The 17,707-nt window shown below is 23.3% G+C and overlaps 3 protein-coding genes across 4 annotated transcripts in view; 2 read left to right on the top strand and 1 right to left on the bottom strand.

Annotated features, from left to right (window-relative positions):
* LOC117175276 (cilia- and flagella-associated protein 65-like) overlaps positions 1-4,066 on the top strand; it is a 43,394-nt gene extending 39,328 nt beyond the window's left edge. The window contains exons 17-19 of the mRNA XM_033364985.1: positions 158-203; positions 272-377; positions 3,881-4,066. Of these exons, the coding sequence (XP_033220876.1) occupies positions 158-203; positions 272-377; positions 3,881-4,066 (338 nt within the window). The remainder of the gene's footprint in view (positions 1-157; positions 204-271; positions 378-3,880) is intronic.
* Positions 4,067-14,991, bottom strand: LOC117175148 (tRNA (guanine-N(7)-)-methyltransferase). The gene is made up of 6 exons (XM_033364737.1): positions 14,633-14,991; positions 12,066-12,205; positions 8,504-8,688; positions 8,294-8,407; positions 8,110-8,211; positions 4,067-4,307 (listed from the first exon to the last, which is right to left on the bottom strand). Exons 1-6 carry the CDS (start codon positions 14,713-14,715, stop codon positions 4,176-4,178), a joined length of 756 nt encoding a protein of 251 aa, XP_033220628.1. The 5' UTR covers positions 14,716-14,991; the 3' UTR covers positions 4,067-4,175.
* Positions 14,992-15,064: 73 nt separating this feature from the next.
* Positions 15,065-17,707, top strand: part of LOC117174307 (kinase D-interacting substrate of 220 kDa) — a 181,324-nt gene continuing 178,681 nt past the window's right edge. For both annotated transcript variants that reach the window (XM_033363292.1, XM_033363291.1), the window contains exon 1: positions 15,065-15,258. The gene's annotated coding sequence lies outside the window, so the exon portion shown is untranslated. The remainder of the gene's footprint in view (positions 15,259-17,707) is intronic.

Below are 17,707 nucleotides of genomic sequence, written 5' to 3'. Positions count from 1 at the left end.
CGAAAACTGATTTTCAAGCCATCAGGGGCCAACTCGAGCGGCCTGAAGCGGCCAGGCAAATTTTATGCGTGGTTATAGAATCCGGAGTCTCAATTGAAAAATATGCCACTAACGGAACACGAATTACAAGAAAAGGAAACAAAAACTTGTCTTTCAGAAGAGAATCTCAATGCTTCTGGTTTTACTTTAGAATGCATGATTTGGTAATTATTAATTTTCTGGGAATAAGCCGAGCTTTTACTTTTATTTGAAATATATTCAAAACTTTCAGGGATATTTTGAACAGCAACGTTTTTCAAAATATGATGCAAGAAAAATTAGCAGAAAAATCAAAGGTTATGCCCCAAATGAGAAATATTGAAACGCTTCTGCGAAAAGTAAGCATCTGAAAAGGGGCCGTACTTTAAGTACGTCACGGATTATAGGCCCTCTCTAATAAAATACTTGAATTTTCAACAAAATAATTAAATTTTTAACAAACAATTGGATTTTCAACCTAAAAAAATAAATTCCCCAAAAAAGTGTCATAGTTTATATTTTAATAAAAAAAATATGAAATTCATACAAAAAAAGGAGTTTAAAAACAAAAAGAGGAATTTTTAACAAATAAAGACTTTTGAATGAAGAAAGAAATAAAATCTTATCTAAATTGTTATACCTTCAAGCCAAAAGCCGAATTTCCTATACAAAAATTGATTTTTCAAACAAAAAATATGAAATTTCAGCAAAAAATTAGTTTACCAAGAAACTAAACACTTTTACCCAACAAGAATGAAATTTCAAAACAAGAAAATTATTTTTTTTTACCAGAAAAGGGGAATTTTCAACTAAAAAGATCAATCTTTAAAAATTGGAAAACTTACATTTTCAGTAAAAAAAATTCATTTTAAACAAAAAAACTCTTTTCCACTAAACAGTTAAATTTTCAATCAAAGACATAAGCCTTAAATCGAAAAATTTAACATTGTAGTTTAACTTTTACCCAAGTACTTGAGCCAAAAAGACAAATTTTCAACAAAAAATATTCACTTTTTAATAAAACTGTTGAATTTTCAACCAAACAATTCCATTTTTATCCAAGAAAGATGAAATTTATTTTCAAACAGGTGAATTTTTAATTTAAAAAAGGAAACAAATTGTCGAATTTCCATTAAAAAAAGATTTTGACTTTTTAAAATCGAAATATGAATTTTTTAACAAAAAATATTACTTTTCAGCAAAATATTAATTTTTCATAGTGGTGCATTTGTACCCAGCAAGAATGAAATTTCAAACCAAGAAAATTTTTTTTTCAACAAAAATTGAATTTTCCTTGAAAAAAAATGAAATTTCTACGAAAAAAATGAATTTTCAATCCAAAAAGACCTATTTTTAACCAAAAAGAATGACTTTTCAATAAAATCGTTGAATTCTTAAGCAAATAATTGCATTTTTATCAAAAAAAAAAGATTAGATTTCTTTTAAACCAGACGAATTAAAAAAAAATTTTTTTAATAGTTAAATTTTCATCCGAAAAAGATTTCAGTTGACTTTCCAAATATGAATTTTTTAACGAAAAATATGTATCTACGAAAAAAAATTGAGTTTTCAATAAAAAAGACGAATTTTTTTTAAGTTTAACCTTGATCGAGAAAAGATTTCAGTTCGCTTTTCAACACTAAGACTTTTTAATAAAATTGTTGAATTTTCAGCCAAACAGTTCCATTTTTATCCAAGAAAGATGAAATTTATTTTCAAACAGGTGAATTTTTGATTAAAAAAAGAAAACGAATTTTTGAATTTTCATCCAAAATAGATTTTAATTTACGTTGCAAAATCAAAATATAAATTTTTTAACAAAAAATATGACTTTTCACCAAAAAATCCTTTTTCCACGAAACTGGTGCATTTTTACCTAGCAAAAATGAAATTTCAGAAGAAGAAAATTATTTTTTTTTTAGCAAAAATTACATTTTCCTATTTAAAAAAAGGAATTTCTATGAAAAAAATGAAATTTCAATTAAAAAAGACGAATTTTTAAATAAAAAGAATGACTTTTTAATAAAATTGTAAAATTCTCAACAAAATAATTGCAATTTTTTATCCAAAAAATATGAATATTCTCTTAAAACAGATGAATTAAAAACAAAACAGACGAAATAAATAGTTGAATTATCATCCGAAAAAGATTTCAATTGACTTTTTAAAATATGAATTTTTTAACGAAAAATATGTTTATACGAAAAAAATTGAATTTTCAATAAAAAAAGATGAATTTCCATAAATTTTCTATGAAATTACCCAAGAAGGATGAAATTTCAAAACAAGAAAATTATTTCAACCAAACAGGATGAATTTTCAACAAAATAGTTTAATTTTTTCAAAAAAAGTTGGATTTTTATCACTAAAATATAAATTTTCAGCAAAAATGCTGACTTTTTAATAAAATTGTCAAATTTTCAAAAAAACAGGTCCATTTTTATCCAAGAAAGAAGAAATTTCTCTTCAAATAGGTGCATTTTTCATTAAAAAACAAACAAAAATAGTTGAATTTTCATCCAAAAAAAGATTTCAGTTGACTTTTCAAAATCAAAATATGAATTTTCAACAAAAAATTAATTTCCCACGAAGCTGATGCATTTTTACTCAACAAGAATATAATTTCAAGCCAAGAAAATGATTTTTTTTACAAAAAATGGAGATTTTTTTAACTAAAAAAGATCAATCTTAAAAAAAATTAAAAAGTTATATTTTCACTTTAAAAATTAATTTTAAACAACAAAAAAATGCTTTTCTAATAAACAGTTGAATTTTCAACCAAAGACATAAAGTCTTTAATGAACCAAAATCTTAACAATGTTGTTTAACTTTTACCCAATTGGTTGATATTTCAATTAAAAAACATTAATTTTTTAAAAAATAGTTAAACTTTCAACCAAAGTGATGAATTGAATTGAATTTTCAATCCAAAAAGTCGAATTTTTAACCCAAAAGGATGACATTTTAACAAAATATTGTTGAATTCCTGCCAAATAGTTTCATTTTTATCTAAGAAAGATGAAATTTCTCTTAAAACTGGTGAATTTTTAATTTAAAAAAAAACTAATTAAAAAAATAGTTGAAAATTTATCCAGAAAAGATTGCAGTTCTCTTTTCAACACTATAATATTAAATTTACACAAAAAGTAAATTTTCTACAAAAGAGATGTAATTTCAGCTAAACCAGGTGAATTTTAAAGTCAAAAATACTAAATTTCAAAAAATATTTGAATTTTGTACCGAAAAATTGCATTTTTATTTTTTATTTGTCCTAAAACAGACGAATATAACAAAAAATACTTAAAATTTCATAAAAAGAAGATTCCAATTCACTTACCAACACCGAAATAAGAATTGTAAACAAGTTAATTTCCTGCTAAATAGTCGAATTTTTAACCAAAAAGTGTCACATCTTAAAAAATGTATTAAATTTGTTAACCAAACAGTTGCATTTGTATCAAAGAAAAATGAAAATTCTACTAAAGCAGGCGAATTTTAAATAAAAAAGACAAATTTTAGAGAAAAAAAATAGTTTTCATCGAAAAAATATTTCAGTTGACTTATCAGCAACAAACTATGAATTTTAAACAAAAAGTTCTTGTTCCACGATAATTGTTGAATTTTTAACCCAAAAAGATTAATTTGTGACCAAACAGTGAAATTTGTATCAAATCATTTGAATTTGCTACCAAAAAGAATGTTTCTTTAAGAAAATTGTTAAATTTTCAACCAAATAATAAAATTTATACCTAAAAATATAATCTTGAGCCCTAAGTTGTTACGTAATTTAAGTAAGGTCCCAAACTATAAATAATATTTCGTAATTCTGTGATTTCTTTTAAATTTGAAACCATTTTTTCAGATGACATTTAGAATAGTCCATGAAAATTATGAACTCGTGACGAATCATTTGTTAGAGCCATCCGATTTTAGACAACTTACTTATAAAAAAATATCCACAGACACGCAAGAAGATCACGCAAAACTTTTTTCTATTCCATCGAGTAAATTTACCAGTTTTTCTGATAATAAAAGCATTGAAAACTGATATTTGTCCCAAATTTTATTCACTAGTTTGCAGAGAATTTAAAAATTAGAAGGTTTTTCAAGTAAAATATATTTAAGATATTTATTAAATAACTTATTCCACACAAAAATTATCTATCTTCCTTCTCATAAGGATCAGGGACTCTTTTAAACACAGCCAAAAATTTATCACCTTTATTCCTCGTCACTTTCTGTCCCTCTTCTGTACTTTCGTACAATTTTTCTACAATTGGGTCCGTTGTCTGCAAAAAGAAAATAATTAACATCTCTATTTTACTTCAATTCCAAATACATTTTTGATTTTTTAATCTAATTCACGGCGCCTAGAAAAATAATATTTAATACAAGAGAAATATTTCGAATTCCAATTTATTAACTATTATCTAAAATATTTTTAGGTTTTTCTGTTTATTTGTTTTTAAGGTTATATAAATATAATTTTTGTAATATCCTTGAGAAAATTCAAAAAGGTTTTTGAAATTTTAAGATATTTCAAATCATAATTTAAACAAAGGAGTTAATCTTTAAAGAAAACTTGTTTATTAAACCAAAAAAAAATATATTTTTTCCAAAAGAGACGAATTTACTGCAGAAAAGTTTATAAATTAATAAATATTTAATAAATAGGATATTTATTATATTTAATAAATAAGAATTTTTCGATTTATTATATAATAAATATAAATTTTGGGGTTTTCTGTTTATTTTTTTAAAAAGTTATATAAATATAATTTTTTTAATTTCTTTGAGAAAATTCAGAAAGGTTTTTAAAATTTTAAGATATTTTAAATCAAAATTTAAACAAAGAAGTTAATCTTCAACGAAAAAAGTAATTGTTGATATTTATATCAAAAAATATTTTTATTTTAAATCAAAAGCAGTTTAATTGATAAAAAAAGACAAAATTTAAACAAAATAGTTGAATCCTCAAACAAAAAAAGAATGAATTTTAACCATTCGTTTATTAAACGAAAAAAAAAATATTTTTCAAAAGTATTTTAATTTTAATCAAATAGTTAAATTTTCAAACAAAAAAGATGACTTTTTAATGAAAAATATAATGGTTGATATTAAAACTAAAAAAATATTTCAAATATGAATAAAAAATAATTGAATTTATTCACGAAGCCGAATTTTCAAGAAAATAGTTAAATCTTCAATCAAAACAGATTTTAATTTAAAACAAAGAAAGGGAAATTTTAATAAAAAAATTTATGTCAAACGAGATACATTTTTAAACCAAAAAAGACTCTTTTTTCCGCGGTTTAACGAAAAAATTTAAACAGATTTTTGAAGACTTCAGATATTTCAAAAAAGTATCTAGAAAATTTCGAAGAATTTTTATATTACAGGATTTAAAAATAATTTGAGTCAATTTAAATGATATTTAGTCATTTTCAATGCCTGAATTTTTTTTTAATTTCGGATATCATTCAAAATTTTTAAATATTTTCAAAAAAAAAACTGTTGAATTTTCAACCAAGCAGTTCCATTTTTATCCAAGAAAAATGAAATTTCTCCTTAAATAGGTGAATTTTTCAGTATTTTTTTTTTTAATATTTGAATTTTCATCCAAAAAAGATTTCAGGAGATTTTTCAAAATCAAAATATGAATTTTTTAACAAAAAATATGACTTTTCAACCAAAAATTAATTTCCCACGAAGCTGATGCATTTTTACCCAACAAGAATAAAATTTCAAATCAAGAAAATTATTTTTTCACAAAAAAAGGGAGTTTTTAATCAAGTATTTTAACTTTTAACCAAGCAGTTGAATTTTGCACCAAAAAGACGAATTCTCAATGAAAAATATAATGGTTGATATTCAAACTAAATAAAATTTTATTTTAAATAAAAAAGAATTGAATCTTCAATCGAAACAGATTTTAATTATAAACAAAGCGATTGGAAATTTTATTTAAAAAATGTGCATGAAAAGAGATACGTTTTTAAACCAAAAAGGTTTAACGAAAAAATTTAGAAAGATTTTTGAAGAATTCAGATACTTAAAAAAAGTATCTAGAAAATTTCTAACAATTTTAATTTTACAGGATTAAAAAAATTTGAGTCAGTTTAAAAGATATTTAGTCATATTCAATGCCTGATTTTTTTTATTTCGGAAATCTTTCAGTTTTAAAATATTTTTAATCTTTTCAAAATTCCTAAAAAGATTTATGTGAAACAGAATGCGATTATTTCTCATGTTTTCTTAAAATCTTCCGGATTTGTTTTTGACAATTTTGAAATACTCAATTATTTTTAGATATTACGTTAAGATAAATTTTTTCAAACAAAAAAAAGATTCACTTTAAATATTTCGAGGAATCTTCAGAAAGTTCTTTTCCAGATTTTTTTTATAAGTTTAGAAATCTTACGGAATATTTTAAAATCTTTTTATACATTTCCTAAAATAAATTTTGTAAAATAAAAATCATTTGAAATTTTGCCAGAAATCTTAAAACTTTGTTATTGACTTGAAACCTTTCAAAATTCTTGAAAAGCTTCTAAATTTGCTTGAAGTCTTCCAAAATCTACATTTTGATTTTAATTTATTTAAAATTCTTAAAGATTAAAAATGTTTTTTGTATCTTTTAAAAACTTCGGAATATATCTTAAACTTATTTTAAAAATTTCTAACATGTTTTACTCATGAAAAATTAAAAAGTTTTACTTTAAAATCTTCTAATTCTTTTCAAAAAAAATATAGGAAATAATAATTATGAAAATTAAAAAAATACTACAAAAAAAACGAATTTTCAAGAAAATTCATGAATTAGTTAAATTTTAGAGAAAAGAAAAATAAATTTTATCTGAAAAGGAATTTTCAACTAAATAGTTCATTTTTGAGCTAAAGAAATAAGTTTTCAACCAAAAATAAAATAAATTTTCAAAAGAATTGTTACATTTTGAAGTAGAGATGAATTTTAAAATAAAGTAGTGAATCTTGAAACAAAAAAATGTTTTTTTATCAAGAGATTTAAACTTTAAACCTTATACTTAAATTTAATTTTCTATAAAAAAGACGTATTTTCAACTAAATATATGATTTTTTAATTAAAAAATACCAAATTTCGATCCAAAATTAAATTGGTGAATTTTCACTTGAAAGAATTAATTTCCAACTGAAGAGACGAACTTTGAAGTTTTAAGTCAAGAAAAAAATTTAACTAAAAAACGAATTTCCAACAAAGGAGTTGAATTTTCAACTGGTATAGTTCAATTTTCAGTTAACAAATTTATTTTCAATAAAAAAAATATTTTCAAGAAAATTAGAAAATTTTCAACCAGAGATGAATTTTAAATTAAAATGATGAACCGCCAACCAAAGGAAATTAATTGTTACCAAAAGAGTTTAACTTTCAACCAGATAGTTGAATTTTTATCCACAAAACATGAATTGTCAACGAAAAATTTAATAGTTTATATTTCAAGCAAAACAGATTTTAATTTCTTATCAAGGGAGAAAAAAATTACAACCAAACTGTTGACTTTACATAAAAAAAAGATAAATTTTCAACTAAAAAAAAAAATTAAAAAATTGAGCTTAGTGACGTTTCACGTCAAGAAAAAAATTTAACTAAAAAAAACTAATTTTCAAGAAAACATTTCAATTTCCAACTGAAATAGTTCAACTTTCAGTTAAAAAAATTAATTTTCAAGAAAACTATTAAACTTTCAACCAAAAATTAATTTTCAATTAAAGTGATGAACCTTCTACCAAAGAAAACTAATTTTTATCAAAAAAGGTTCAACTTTCAACCAAATCGTTAAATTTTCACACAAAAGATGAATTGTAATCGAAAAATGTAATAGTTTCTTATTTAGGCCAAAAATGATTTTAATTTGTAAGCAAGCGAGAAAAAATGACAACCAAACTGTTGAATTTACAAGAAAAAAATATGAATTTTCAACCAAGAAGATTAATTTTCTACCAAAAGGACTTATTTTCAACTAAGTACATAGATTTTCAACAAAATCATCGAATTTTTAGCTAAAATAATAAGCTACCTTTGCAAAATAAAAAATATTGTTATTTTATATTTACCAATCGATCGTCCGGAATCCTTTCAAATAAAAGATGTTCCTCAAAATGCCTAACCATCCAATCGTGCAAATCTTTAACATCAGTCATCGTGTACACAATTGCCTAAAACAATTAAATAATCAAAAATTTTTTCAATATATGTTTCAAACAAAACAAAAAAAAAACGATATAAATTTATAGGTACCTCTTCTGCAAGAACGTAACTATATTCTGCTAACAATGTTTTATTAATAATACGCCACTTGTGTTTTGCTTTTTTAAAATGTGGATCTGGGTAAAGGAAAAACATCTTCTTAAGCTGTGAAATAAGGAAAGAGTTTACCAACCATCCTGTTTTTTTAAGCAGATAATAAAAAAATAATAAAACCAGATTAATGGTTTGAGTTAAAATTACCTGTCCTTTATGGAAATAGTTGGGCAAATATTTCATAGCATTGGTCCTCACACAGGCGATATTTTGAAATTGATCCGGATGCTGATGTCGCAAAGCAGAAATACGATCCATCACGTAATCTGAGACTTTTACTCTGATTTCCATTCCAACAATTAAATTGTCGGGAAACATCGGCGACAGGGTAACTTAAAAAAAAGGCTAATAATAATTTTGAATTTCCGGTCATTTTTCGATTTTTCCCGCTCAAGTTTTTCTATTTTCCCGGTAAACTAATAATAATTTTCAAATTAAATTATAAATATTTAACTGGAATAGTGAAATTTTATCCCAAACTGAAGAATTTTTAACTCAAATTATAAATGCTTAACTGAAATACTTGAATTGTTAACTAAATGACGAAATAGTTGAATTTTCTTAACTAGAAATTTAAAAAAATCATTTTTAACAGAAAATGGAATAGTTACATTTTTAGTAATAAAAAAAATAATTTTCATCTTAATTGATGAATTTTTAACTAAGACGATAAATCTTGATCTGAAATAGTTGAACTTCCAAACAAACAAAATTATTTTTACTAAAAAATATAAATTGTTAACCAAACCTTAAATAATTAAATTTTAAATTAGGAAAATCAATGTTAAACCAAAAAAGACGAATTTTCAATTAAAAAAGATCACTTTTCAACCAAGAACTTAATCATTCAATTTACAGTCAAAAAATAAACGTTCAACAAATAGAAAGAAAATTTAACTAAAATTATGGAATATTTAACTGGAATAGTATTTTCATTCTCTGTTTAAGAAAAAAAATTATTTGCAACCAAAAAAGAACAAAAATGCCAATAAAATAGCTGATTTTTCAACCAAAGAAATTAATTTCTCATCAAAAAATAAACGTTCAACAAATAGAAAGAAAATTTAACTAAAATTATGGAATTTTAACTGGAATAGTATTTTCATTTTCTGTTTAAGAAAAAAAATCATATTCTACTAAAAAAAAAACGATTTTCTACCAAAAAATTAGTTTTCTTTTAAACAAAATATGTGAATTTGCAACGAAATAAATTAATCTTCAATTAAAAGACAAATTTACATTCAAATTGTTACATTTTTTACTACAAAAGGTCAATTTTTAACTCAAATTGAGACGGTTAAATTTTCAGTTGAAAAAATGAACGTTTAGCCAAACTGATGAATTTTCAACCCATAAAATTAATTTTTTGAAAAAGACGTATTTCCACTAATTAAATAAAAATAATTGTTTAATTTTTAGATAAGAAATATAAATTTTGAACCAAATAATTTAATTTTCATCCAAAAAAGATAAAACTTTAACCAAAAATTGAATAGTTTAATTTTCTATTAAAAATTAAATTGTTAACCAAAATAAATAGGATTTTTTTAAGAATAGTTCAATTTTCGTTAAAAAAATTGCTTTTCATCCAAAGAAAAAACAAGTTTTCAATGAAATAGCACATTTTTCAACCAAGGAAAAGAATTTTTAATTGAAATGATGAATATTTAACTAAAATCATTTAATTTTCAACCAAAAAGAAGAATTTTCAATCAAGAAGATTAAGTTTCAAAGAAAAAAAAATAATTTTCTTCCAAAAAAGTGGATTTTCTACGAAAAAAGTCAATTTTTTTAACAAAATACGTGAATTTTGAACAAAATAAATTAAATATCTATTTAAAAAGATAAATTTTAAATGGAATAGTTGAATTGTATATCTACCAAAAAGTGAGTTTTCAACCAATAAGATTAATTTTCTACAAAAAAAAGAAATTTTTTTTACAAATTACATGAATTTAAAAAAAAGTGCGATTTTTAAATAAAAAATATCCGTTTTCGTCCAAATAGTTGAATTTTCATCCAAAAAATTGATTTCAACAAAATAGTTACATTTTTTAAAAGATACGATTTTCAATTAAAATGACGAATCTTCCAACAGCAACATTTTTTTTAACAAAAGAGTTTAGCTTTTAAACGCAATTAGTTGAATTTTCCAGAAAAAATGTAAATTTCCAACAAAAAATGCACAAAAAAATTATATTGCAATTCAGACAAATATTACCTCTTCTTAAAACTACTTCTAAAAAGTTCAGAAACAAAATTTTTTAACCGAAATTTCCTCCATTTCAACTCAATCAAAATATTAAAAATAAAAACTTATCCTTTTCCAATTTAGAAACAAAATTATAAAAAATAATCTTACCTTAAACTGTATAAAAATATTACCTAAAAATTTCCTCTTCCAATTCAGAAAAAAAAGAAATACCAAAAATGCAATCCCTTCCAGCTCAATAAAAATGATAAAAATAAAGAATATTCCTGTTCCAATTCAGGAGAATATATGAAAAATAATAAAAAATATCCCTACTGCAATTCACAAAAAATTTAAAATAAACCATTTTTCCCGTTACAGACTCAACAAAATAAAAAAAAACGCCTTTTCAAATTCAGAAAAAAAATGAGAACTAAATTTGTTTCCTTTTAACTCAATAAGCATGTTAAAAATTATCCTTCTTCCAATTCATAAAATATTGAAGAACAAAATTTCATCCTTTTCAACTTCCATTTCTTTTAAAATTAAAATTGTGAAATTCAAACGTCCATTCTAGATAAATCCTTTAAAGTTGATTTATTTTAATTATTTCAAATTAACAATATTATTCAATTGTTACTTATACATCAAAATTTAACACTTTTACTAACAAACTAAAAATTAAAAAATCGAATAAGTAAAATTAAAACCGTTTAAAGTTGGGCACCCTGAAATTCTAATAATTGAGGACTTTCTATATCAAAAAATTCAGTTTTTAATATTTTATTTACAACATTGCCAATTTTAAAAGAAAAGTCAAATATTGTTCAATATTAAAAACCTGTATTTTTAATTACAATTTTTTATTGAATGGGTCCAAAATTGCGTATTTTAGACTAAAACAATATTTCAATACCATTTGAAATTAAATAAAAGCCTTTAGATATGAATCTATAAATTTGAAAAAAATTTGTAAATCTTGAACCAAACGTTTAAATTTGTTGAAGTAATGAGGCTTTTGGATTGATACAGTTCAATTTTCAACGTCACAATCTATAAATTATTTAATTTTTAACAAATTCAGAATAATCTTGTAAAATCGATTGTTATTTTGAATAATTTTTAATTTAATGAAATATAATTCAGTTCAAAAAACATTTATTTATTTTTACAGTTGAACTTAAATCTGTTATTATTTACTTGTAATTGTTTAAACCTTGAAAACAGTATTTAAAAATTCATGAAATTTAAAATGTATGTTTAAAAATAAAAACATAAAATGGAAAATTTTGTAAAGTGAAAGATTTTACTTATTTTAATTTGTATTATAACATGTGATATAAAATTTTCGACATTTCAAGTGATTAAATAGATTTTTCTTTGAAAAAAATCGTTAAATTTCCAGACAAAAAATCAATTCAATGCTATTTCCCGGTTTTCTTCGTCATTTCCGGTTTTCTGAGACCAGCGGCCACCTTGTCTGTTTAAATTTGAATTAAAGTGTTATTATTAGCTTACCCAGTAAACCGCCATATCCGCAACCAATGTCAGCAAACTCTACTCGCTTAGTCAGCTTTTTCATTTCAGATTCTTCCTCTCGAGTTTCTTTGTAGGCTGGGTACAAATCACTCCAATCCATTTCATCTGGTTTTACAGGACTTGGAAAACAGAAATTTAATATATGAATTTTCAAAAAAAAAAGAGTCCATTTTCCAGCATGTAGTTTAATTTTCTACAGAAATAGTTCAATTTTCAAACCAAAAAGACAAATTTTCAAACAAAAAGAATGACTTTTTAACAAGATTATTGAATTCTCAACAAAATAATTACATTTTTAACAGAATAATGAATTTTCAACTAAAAAAGATCAATTTACAAGAAAATATGGAATAGTTAATTTTCAGTTTGAAAAATTAATTACAAACCAAGCTGATCAATTTTCAACTAAAATGATAAATCTTTAACTGCAATAGTTGAATTTTCAACAAAAAGATTAATTTCTATCAAAGAAGGCAAATTTTTAATAAAATACATGAATTTTCTACTAAAAAAAAATTAATTGTCAGCCAAGAATAGAAGAGTTACGTTTTCAGATAAAAAAATAATAATCTTCAAACAAAAGAAAAACTAAGTTCAAGCAAAGCGCAGAATTTGCTAATAAAATATTAATCTTTAACTAGAATAATGAAATTTTCAATTAAGATGATTTTTTAAATAACCAAGTAGTTTTATTTTCAACCAAAAAGATGAAATTTTAACCAAGATGAATTTTGTAATAAAAGAGATTAGCTTGAAAGCAAGTAGACTGATATTCAACTAAAAACATGAATTATTAACTAAAATGATACATTTTTAGCTGGAATACATGAATTTTCAACCAAAAAGATGAATTTTTAAAACAAGAAAATTAATTTTCTACTAAAAAACGAAATTTCAACCAAATAGTTGAATTTGAACTAAACAATGTTCAATAAAAAAAGGAATAGTTAAATTGTCAGTTCAAAATATAATTATCCACCAAACTGATGAATTTTCAACTAAAATTATTATGTTTTAACTCGAATTTTGAAATTAAAACAAAAAATTAACTTTCAAGCAAGAAGATTAATTTCTAACAAAGGAGACACATTTTTAACAAAATACATGAATTTTTAACTGAAAAGGAAAAATTGTCTACCAGAAATACATTTGCAGGGTAAATACTAATAATATTTAACTAAAATGATAATTCTTTAACTAGAATAATTCATTTTTTAACCGAAAATATGAATTTTCAACCAAGAAGAGAAGTTTTCAACCATGAAAATGAATGTTTAATAATGGAGTTTAACTTTTAACCAAGTAGTTTTATTTTTCAACCAAAAAGATGAATTTTTACCTAAAATTATAAATTTCCAACTGAAATACTTGAATTTTCAATCAAAATGATCAATTTTTAACAGGAATAGTTGAATTTTCAAGAAAAAGATTAATTTTCAATTAAGAAGATGAATTTATAATCAAAGAGATTAACTTTTAACGAAGTAATTTTATTGTCTACCAAACTGATGAATTTTTAACTAAAACAAAGGAATATTTAATTAAAATACTTGAATTTTGTATCAAAAAAATGAATTTTCAAACAAGAAATCGAATTTTTAATTTAAATAGAATAACCTTCAATCAAGTAATTATATTTTCAACCATACTGATCAATTTTTAACTAAAATATTGGAATATTTAATTGGAATATGTACTTGAATTTCTACTAAAAAGAAGAATTTTCAAACAAGATGAATTTTTTAATAAAAGAGTTTAAATTTCAGCCAAATAGTTTTATTTTCAACCGAAAAGATAAGTTTTAAACTGAAACTATAAATCTTTAACTGGATTGTTGAATTTTCATCTAAAATGATAAATATTTAACTATAATACTTGACTAAAATTCTAAATCTTCAACTGCAATAGTTAAATTTTCAACAAAAAAGATTAATTTTCAATCAAATAAATGAATTTTTAAATAAAAATGATAAATTTTCAATGAAAAATCGAAGTTATATTTTCGGCTGAAAACAAAATTGTAACGAAAGAAACTAATAAAAAAATAGATACATTTACGACTAAAACAATAAATATTTAACTGTTGAATCGAATTTCCAAACGAAAAGATGAATTTTTACTAAAAGAAGATTAATTTCCCCCAAAAAAGCCGAATGTTCAAACAAAAAATTGAACAGTAAAAAAAAAGTTCAAACAGAGATAAACTATGAACTATAATGATGAAATATTCAACTGGCACATCTCAATTTTCAGTCGTACAAATTAATTTCAAAGCAAGAAAAAAACGCATTTTCAGCAAAATATTAAACACACCGGCTACGTCGAATGTTAATTTTCTAAAAATTTTATTTTACATTGCACCCTAGTGGATAATCTAATCTATAAAAATAATTGTTTACCTATAAAGAAAGTATAAAGCATACCATAATATAAATAAGCAGAGTCCCACAACAAAATAAATGCTTTCAACAATTAAAAATTTAAAAACAAGAGCAAAACTCCAAAATATAACCTCAAAAACATCACTATTGACATTCATTACTTACTATTCGATGCAATGATCCGCAATAGGATTGGAATGTGCCCTTTGTCTGTAGTATTTCTTTTGCGGTAAAGCCACAGCAGTCATTTTTCTTCTTTAATTCAAATTCCATACAAACAAAAACCACAAAAATAGTTGTCCGGTACTTAACCTCAAAACGCACAAAATCACCCCGTCACTTTTTTCCTGTCCGATAAAAACTTTCCAGTTTCTCGACCCAACAATATTTTTACAATTCACATCAGCTGATAAAAATACTCAAAAAATTACAAGACCGATAAACCGACCTCAAAAATTGAACAACACGTGTTTCGGATATGCATGCCTAGACCTGTGTCTGGAGGGGGAAATCAGCTGATTTGTACACCAGCGCCACCTGACTAGAGAAGTCAAAAACTGCCTCAACGAATGCTGACGAAGGCACCAAACTTGCGAGTGAATGGAGTGTTTTCCACTCGATTTTAAGTGAAATTTTCCTCATTATCTACAATAATACAATGTAATTTAAGTATAGTTTAAGTGAAAAAAAGTTATGAAAGTTCGAAACTCGCAAGAATTATTCAGTTTGTGACAAAAGTGCGGCAATCCTGTGAAGACAATCGAGTGACTTGTAGTTATCGTGGTCGTCAGGTGAGGTTACAAACCGTGATTTATTTAATTCGACCAAGCAAATTTGTGATGACAGGTCATAGATTTATTTTCCGCTGAAATTAAATGTTTTGTTAAATAGAGAATTTTATTTGAATCTGTAGTTACGTCCTCGTTTTCGAGGCGATATTTTTTGTCTTAAAACTCATTGCAACCTCCCTGATTGGTTATCAACTTAGAAGCCTTTTTTTTATTTCATTCATGAAGAGATCGTTATCAGATTTATGAAAAATGGTCAAATTGCTGACGTTCTGCGAATAATTTTTCTGATTTTATAACCCATGCCATTCACAAGGACGCACTTTTGTGGGAACGAATAAAATTCTATGGCACTCTTTGTTCTCAAGCACGTTCTCTTATCGGTTTAAAAATTTTTTAAATCCTACTTTGTACTCTGGAGTGTATCTTTTGCATATTTTGATAAAATTGTGATCGGAATTAATTTGTGATTCTTTTTATTGTGGAGTAACTTTTATATGTAGGTTGAATTTTTTTATTATTTAAATCATTAATATTCTATTGTTTGGTTGAAAATTCGACCTTTTGTATTTAAATTTCATTTTTTGTTGAATGATGCAATTTTTAACACAATACTTGAGTTTTTAATGAAATAGATGAGTTTTCAACTAAAAACGGAATAGTTAAATTTTTATTTAAAAAAAATTAATTTTCAACAAATAAAAACAACGAATTTTCATCAAAATAATTCAATCTCCAAGCAATAAAATTCATTTTTAATAATGTAGTTTTACTTTCAATCAACTAGTTCAATTTTTAACCAAATAATATTGCTCTTTAATTTTGTTAAATGAGTTGATTTTTATTTAAGAAGGAGAAAATTTGACCTTTTTCATTTTTTCTTGAATGTTAATAATTTTGAATTAAAAAGTCTACTATTAAATTTATGTTTCGGATTTCATCTCTTCTGGTTGAAAATATAATAATTTTATTCAATTTTCAATCAAGAAGTTTAATTTTCAACTAAAAAATATCAATTTTCAACAAAAGATAACAAACTATTAAAACAAAATAGTGTAATCTACAACCAAACAAATAAATTTAAAAGAAAATTAGTTTAACTTTTAATCAAGTATTTGAAATTTCAACCAAAAATGTTATGTTTTTTTCATTTCCAGCAAAAAACGGAATAGTTAATTTTTTTGTGAAGAAAATTAATTTTCAACCCCCAAAAATTAGTGAATATTCATCAGAATAGTTAATTCTTTAAGCAATAAAATTATTTTTTAACAAAGCAGTTCAAATTTCAATAAAGAAATTTAATTTTTAATCAGAAAATGTCATTTTTTAATTTCCAACAAAAGATTTGATTTTTTTAGTTGAAAATTCGTCTTTGTATAAAAAATTCGTCCTTTTGTATTTAAATTTAATTTTTTGGTTAATTAATTATTTACAAAAAAAAGTCCACTATTAAATTTCTGCCTTGGAATTCATCTCTTTTGACTAAAAATATAATTATTTTATTTAAAAATTTCACTATTTTTGTCATACGTGATTCTTTGGTCGAAAATTCAACTTTTTTCGAATTATCACCTTTTTACAGAAAATCTGTCCTTTTGGATTGAAAATTCACCTTTCTTGGTTTAAATTAAACTTTTTGGTTGTTGAAATTTCAACTATTTGGTTAAAAGTTCAACGATTTTGTTGAAAATTTAATTATCTCGTTGAAAATTCAACAATTTTGTTAACAAGGCCTCATTTTTTAAAATAAATTCATCTATTCTCTTGAAAATTGGTCTTTTTGGATTAAAAATCCATCTTTTCGTGGAAAAGTCACGTTTGCTTAGTTGAAAATTAACTATTTAGTGAAATATTCGTTTTTCAGGATCAAAAATTTATCTTATGGTAGAAAAGTAATCTTTTTTGTTGGAAAATTCATCCTTCTTGATTAACACGATTTTTTTTTTTTAATTAATCTTAGTTGATCATTACCTTTTTTTTGAAAATTCAACTTAAAAAAATCGTAATTTTGGCTTGCAAATTCAATTGTTTGGTTAAACATTCATATATTTTGTTGAAGTTTTTTTCGTCAAGAATTCATCTTTTTGTTTAAAAATTTTGTTGTTAAAAATTATCTTCTTTAACTGAAAATTTAACTATTTAATTTTTAGTTGAAAAATTATCATTTTTGCGTGTAAATCTATCTATTTGAGTAGAAAAATAATCTTTTTTGCGAAATTCATCTTTGTGGTTGAAAATGTAACTATTTGTTAAAAAATCATTTTTTTGATTTGAAGATTCATATTTTTAGTTGACAATTCACATCTTTGGTTGAAAATTTAACTATTAAAAATTTAACTATACTGAAAATGTAACTATTCCATTTTTTGTTGAAAATTGATGGTTTTTAGTTGAAAATTAATCTTTTTGGTAGAAAAATTCATCTTCTTGGTTATAAACTTCAACAGTTGGA

The sequence above is a fragment of the Belonocnema kinseyi genome, chromosome 6 (genome assembly GCF_010883055.1).
Source record: "Belonocnema kinseyi isolate 2016_QV_RU_SX_M_011 chromosome 6, B_treatae_v1, whole genome shotgun sequence".
NCBI lineage: Eukaryota > Metazoa > Arthropoda > Insecta > Hymenoptera > Cynipidae > Belonocnema > Belonocnema kinseyi.
This window is presented reverse-complemented; position numbering and strand designations above follow the sequence as displayed.

Excerpts from the sequence above, each read along its gene's own strand:
- LOC117175148 (XM_033364737.1), bottom strand. The coding sequence starts at position 14,715 with ATGACTGCTGTGGCTTTACCGCAAAAGAAATACTACAGACAAAGGGCA. Across the intron at positions 8,212-8,293 it reads GTTACGTTCTTGCAGAAGAG|GCAATTGTGTACACGATGAC; the intron begins GTACCTATAAAT and ends TAATTGTTTTAG. Across the intron at positions 4,308-8,109 it reads GGATTCCGGACGATCGATTG|ACAACGGACCCAATTGTAGA; the intron begins GTAAATATAAAA and ends TTCTTTTTGCAG.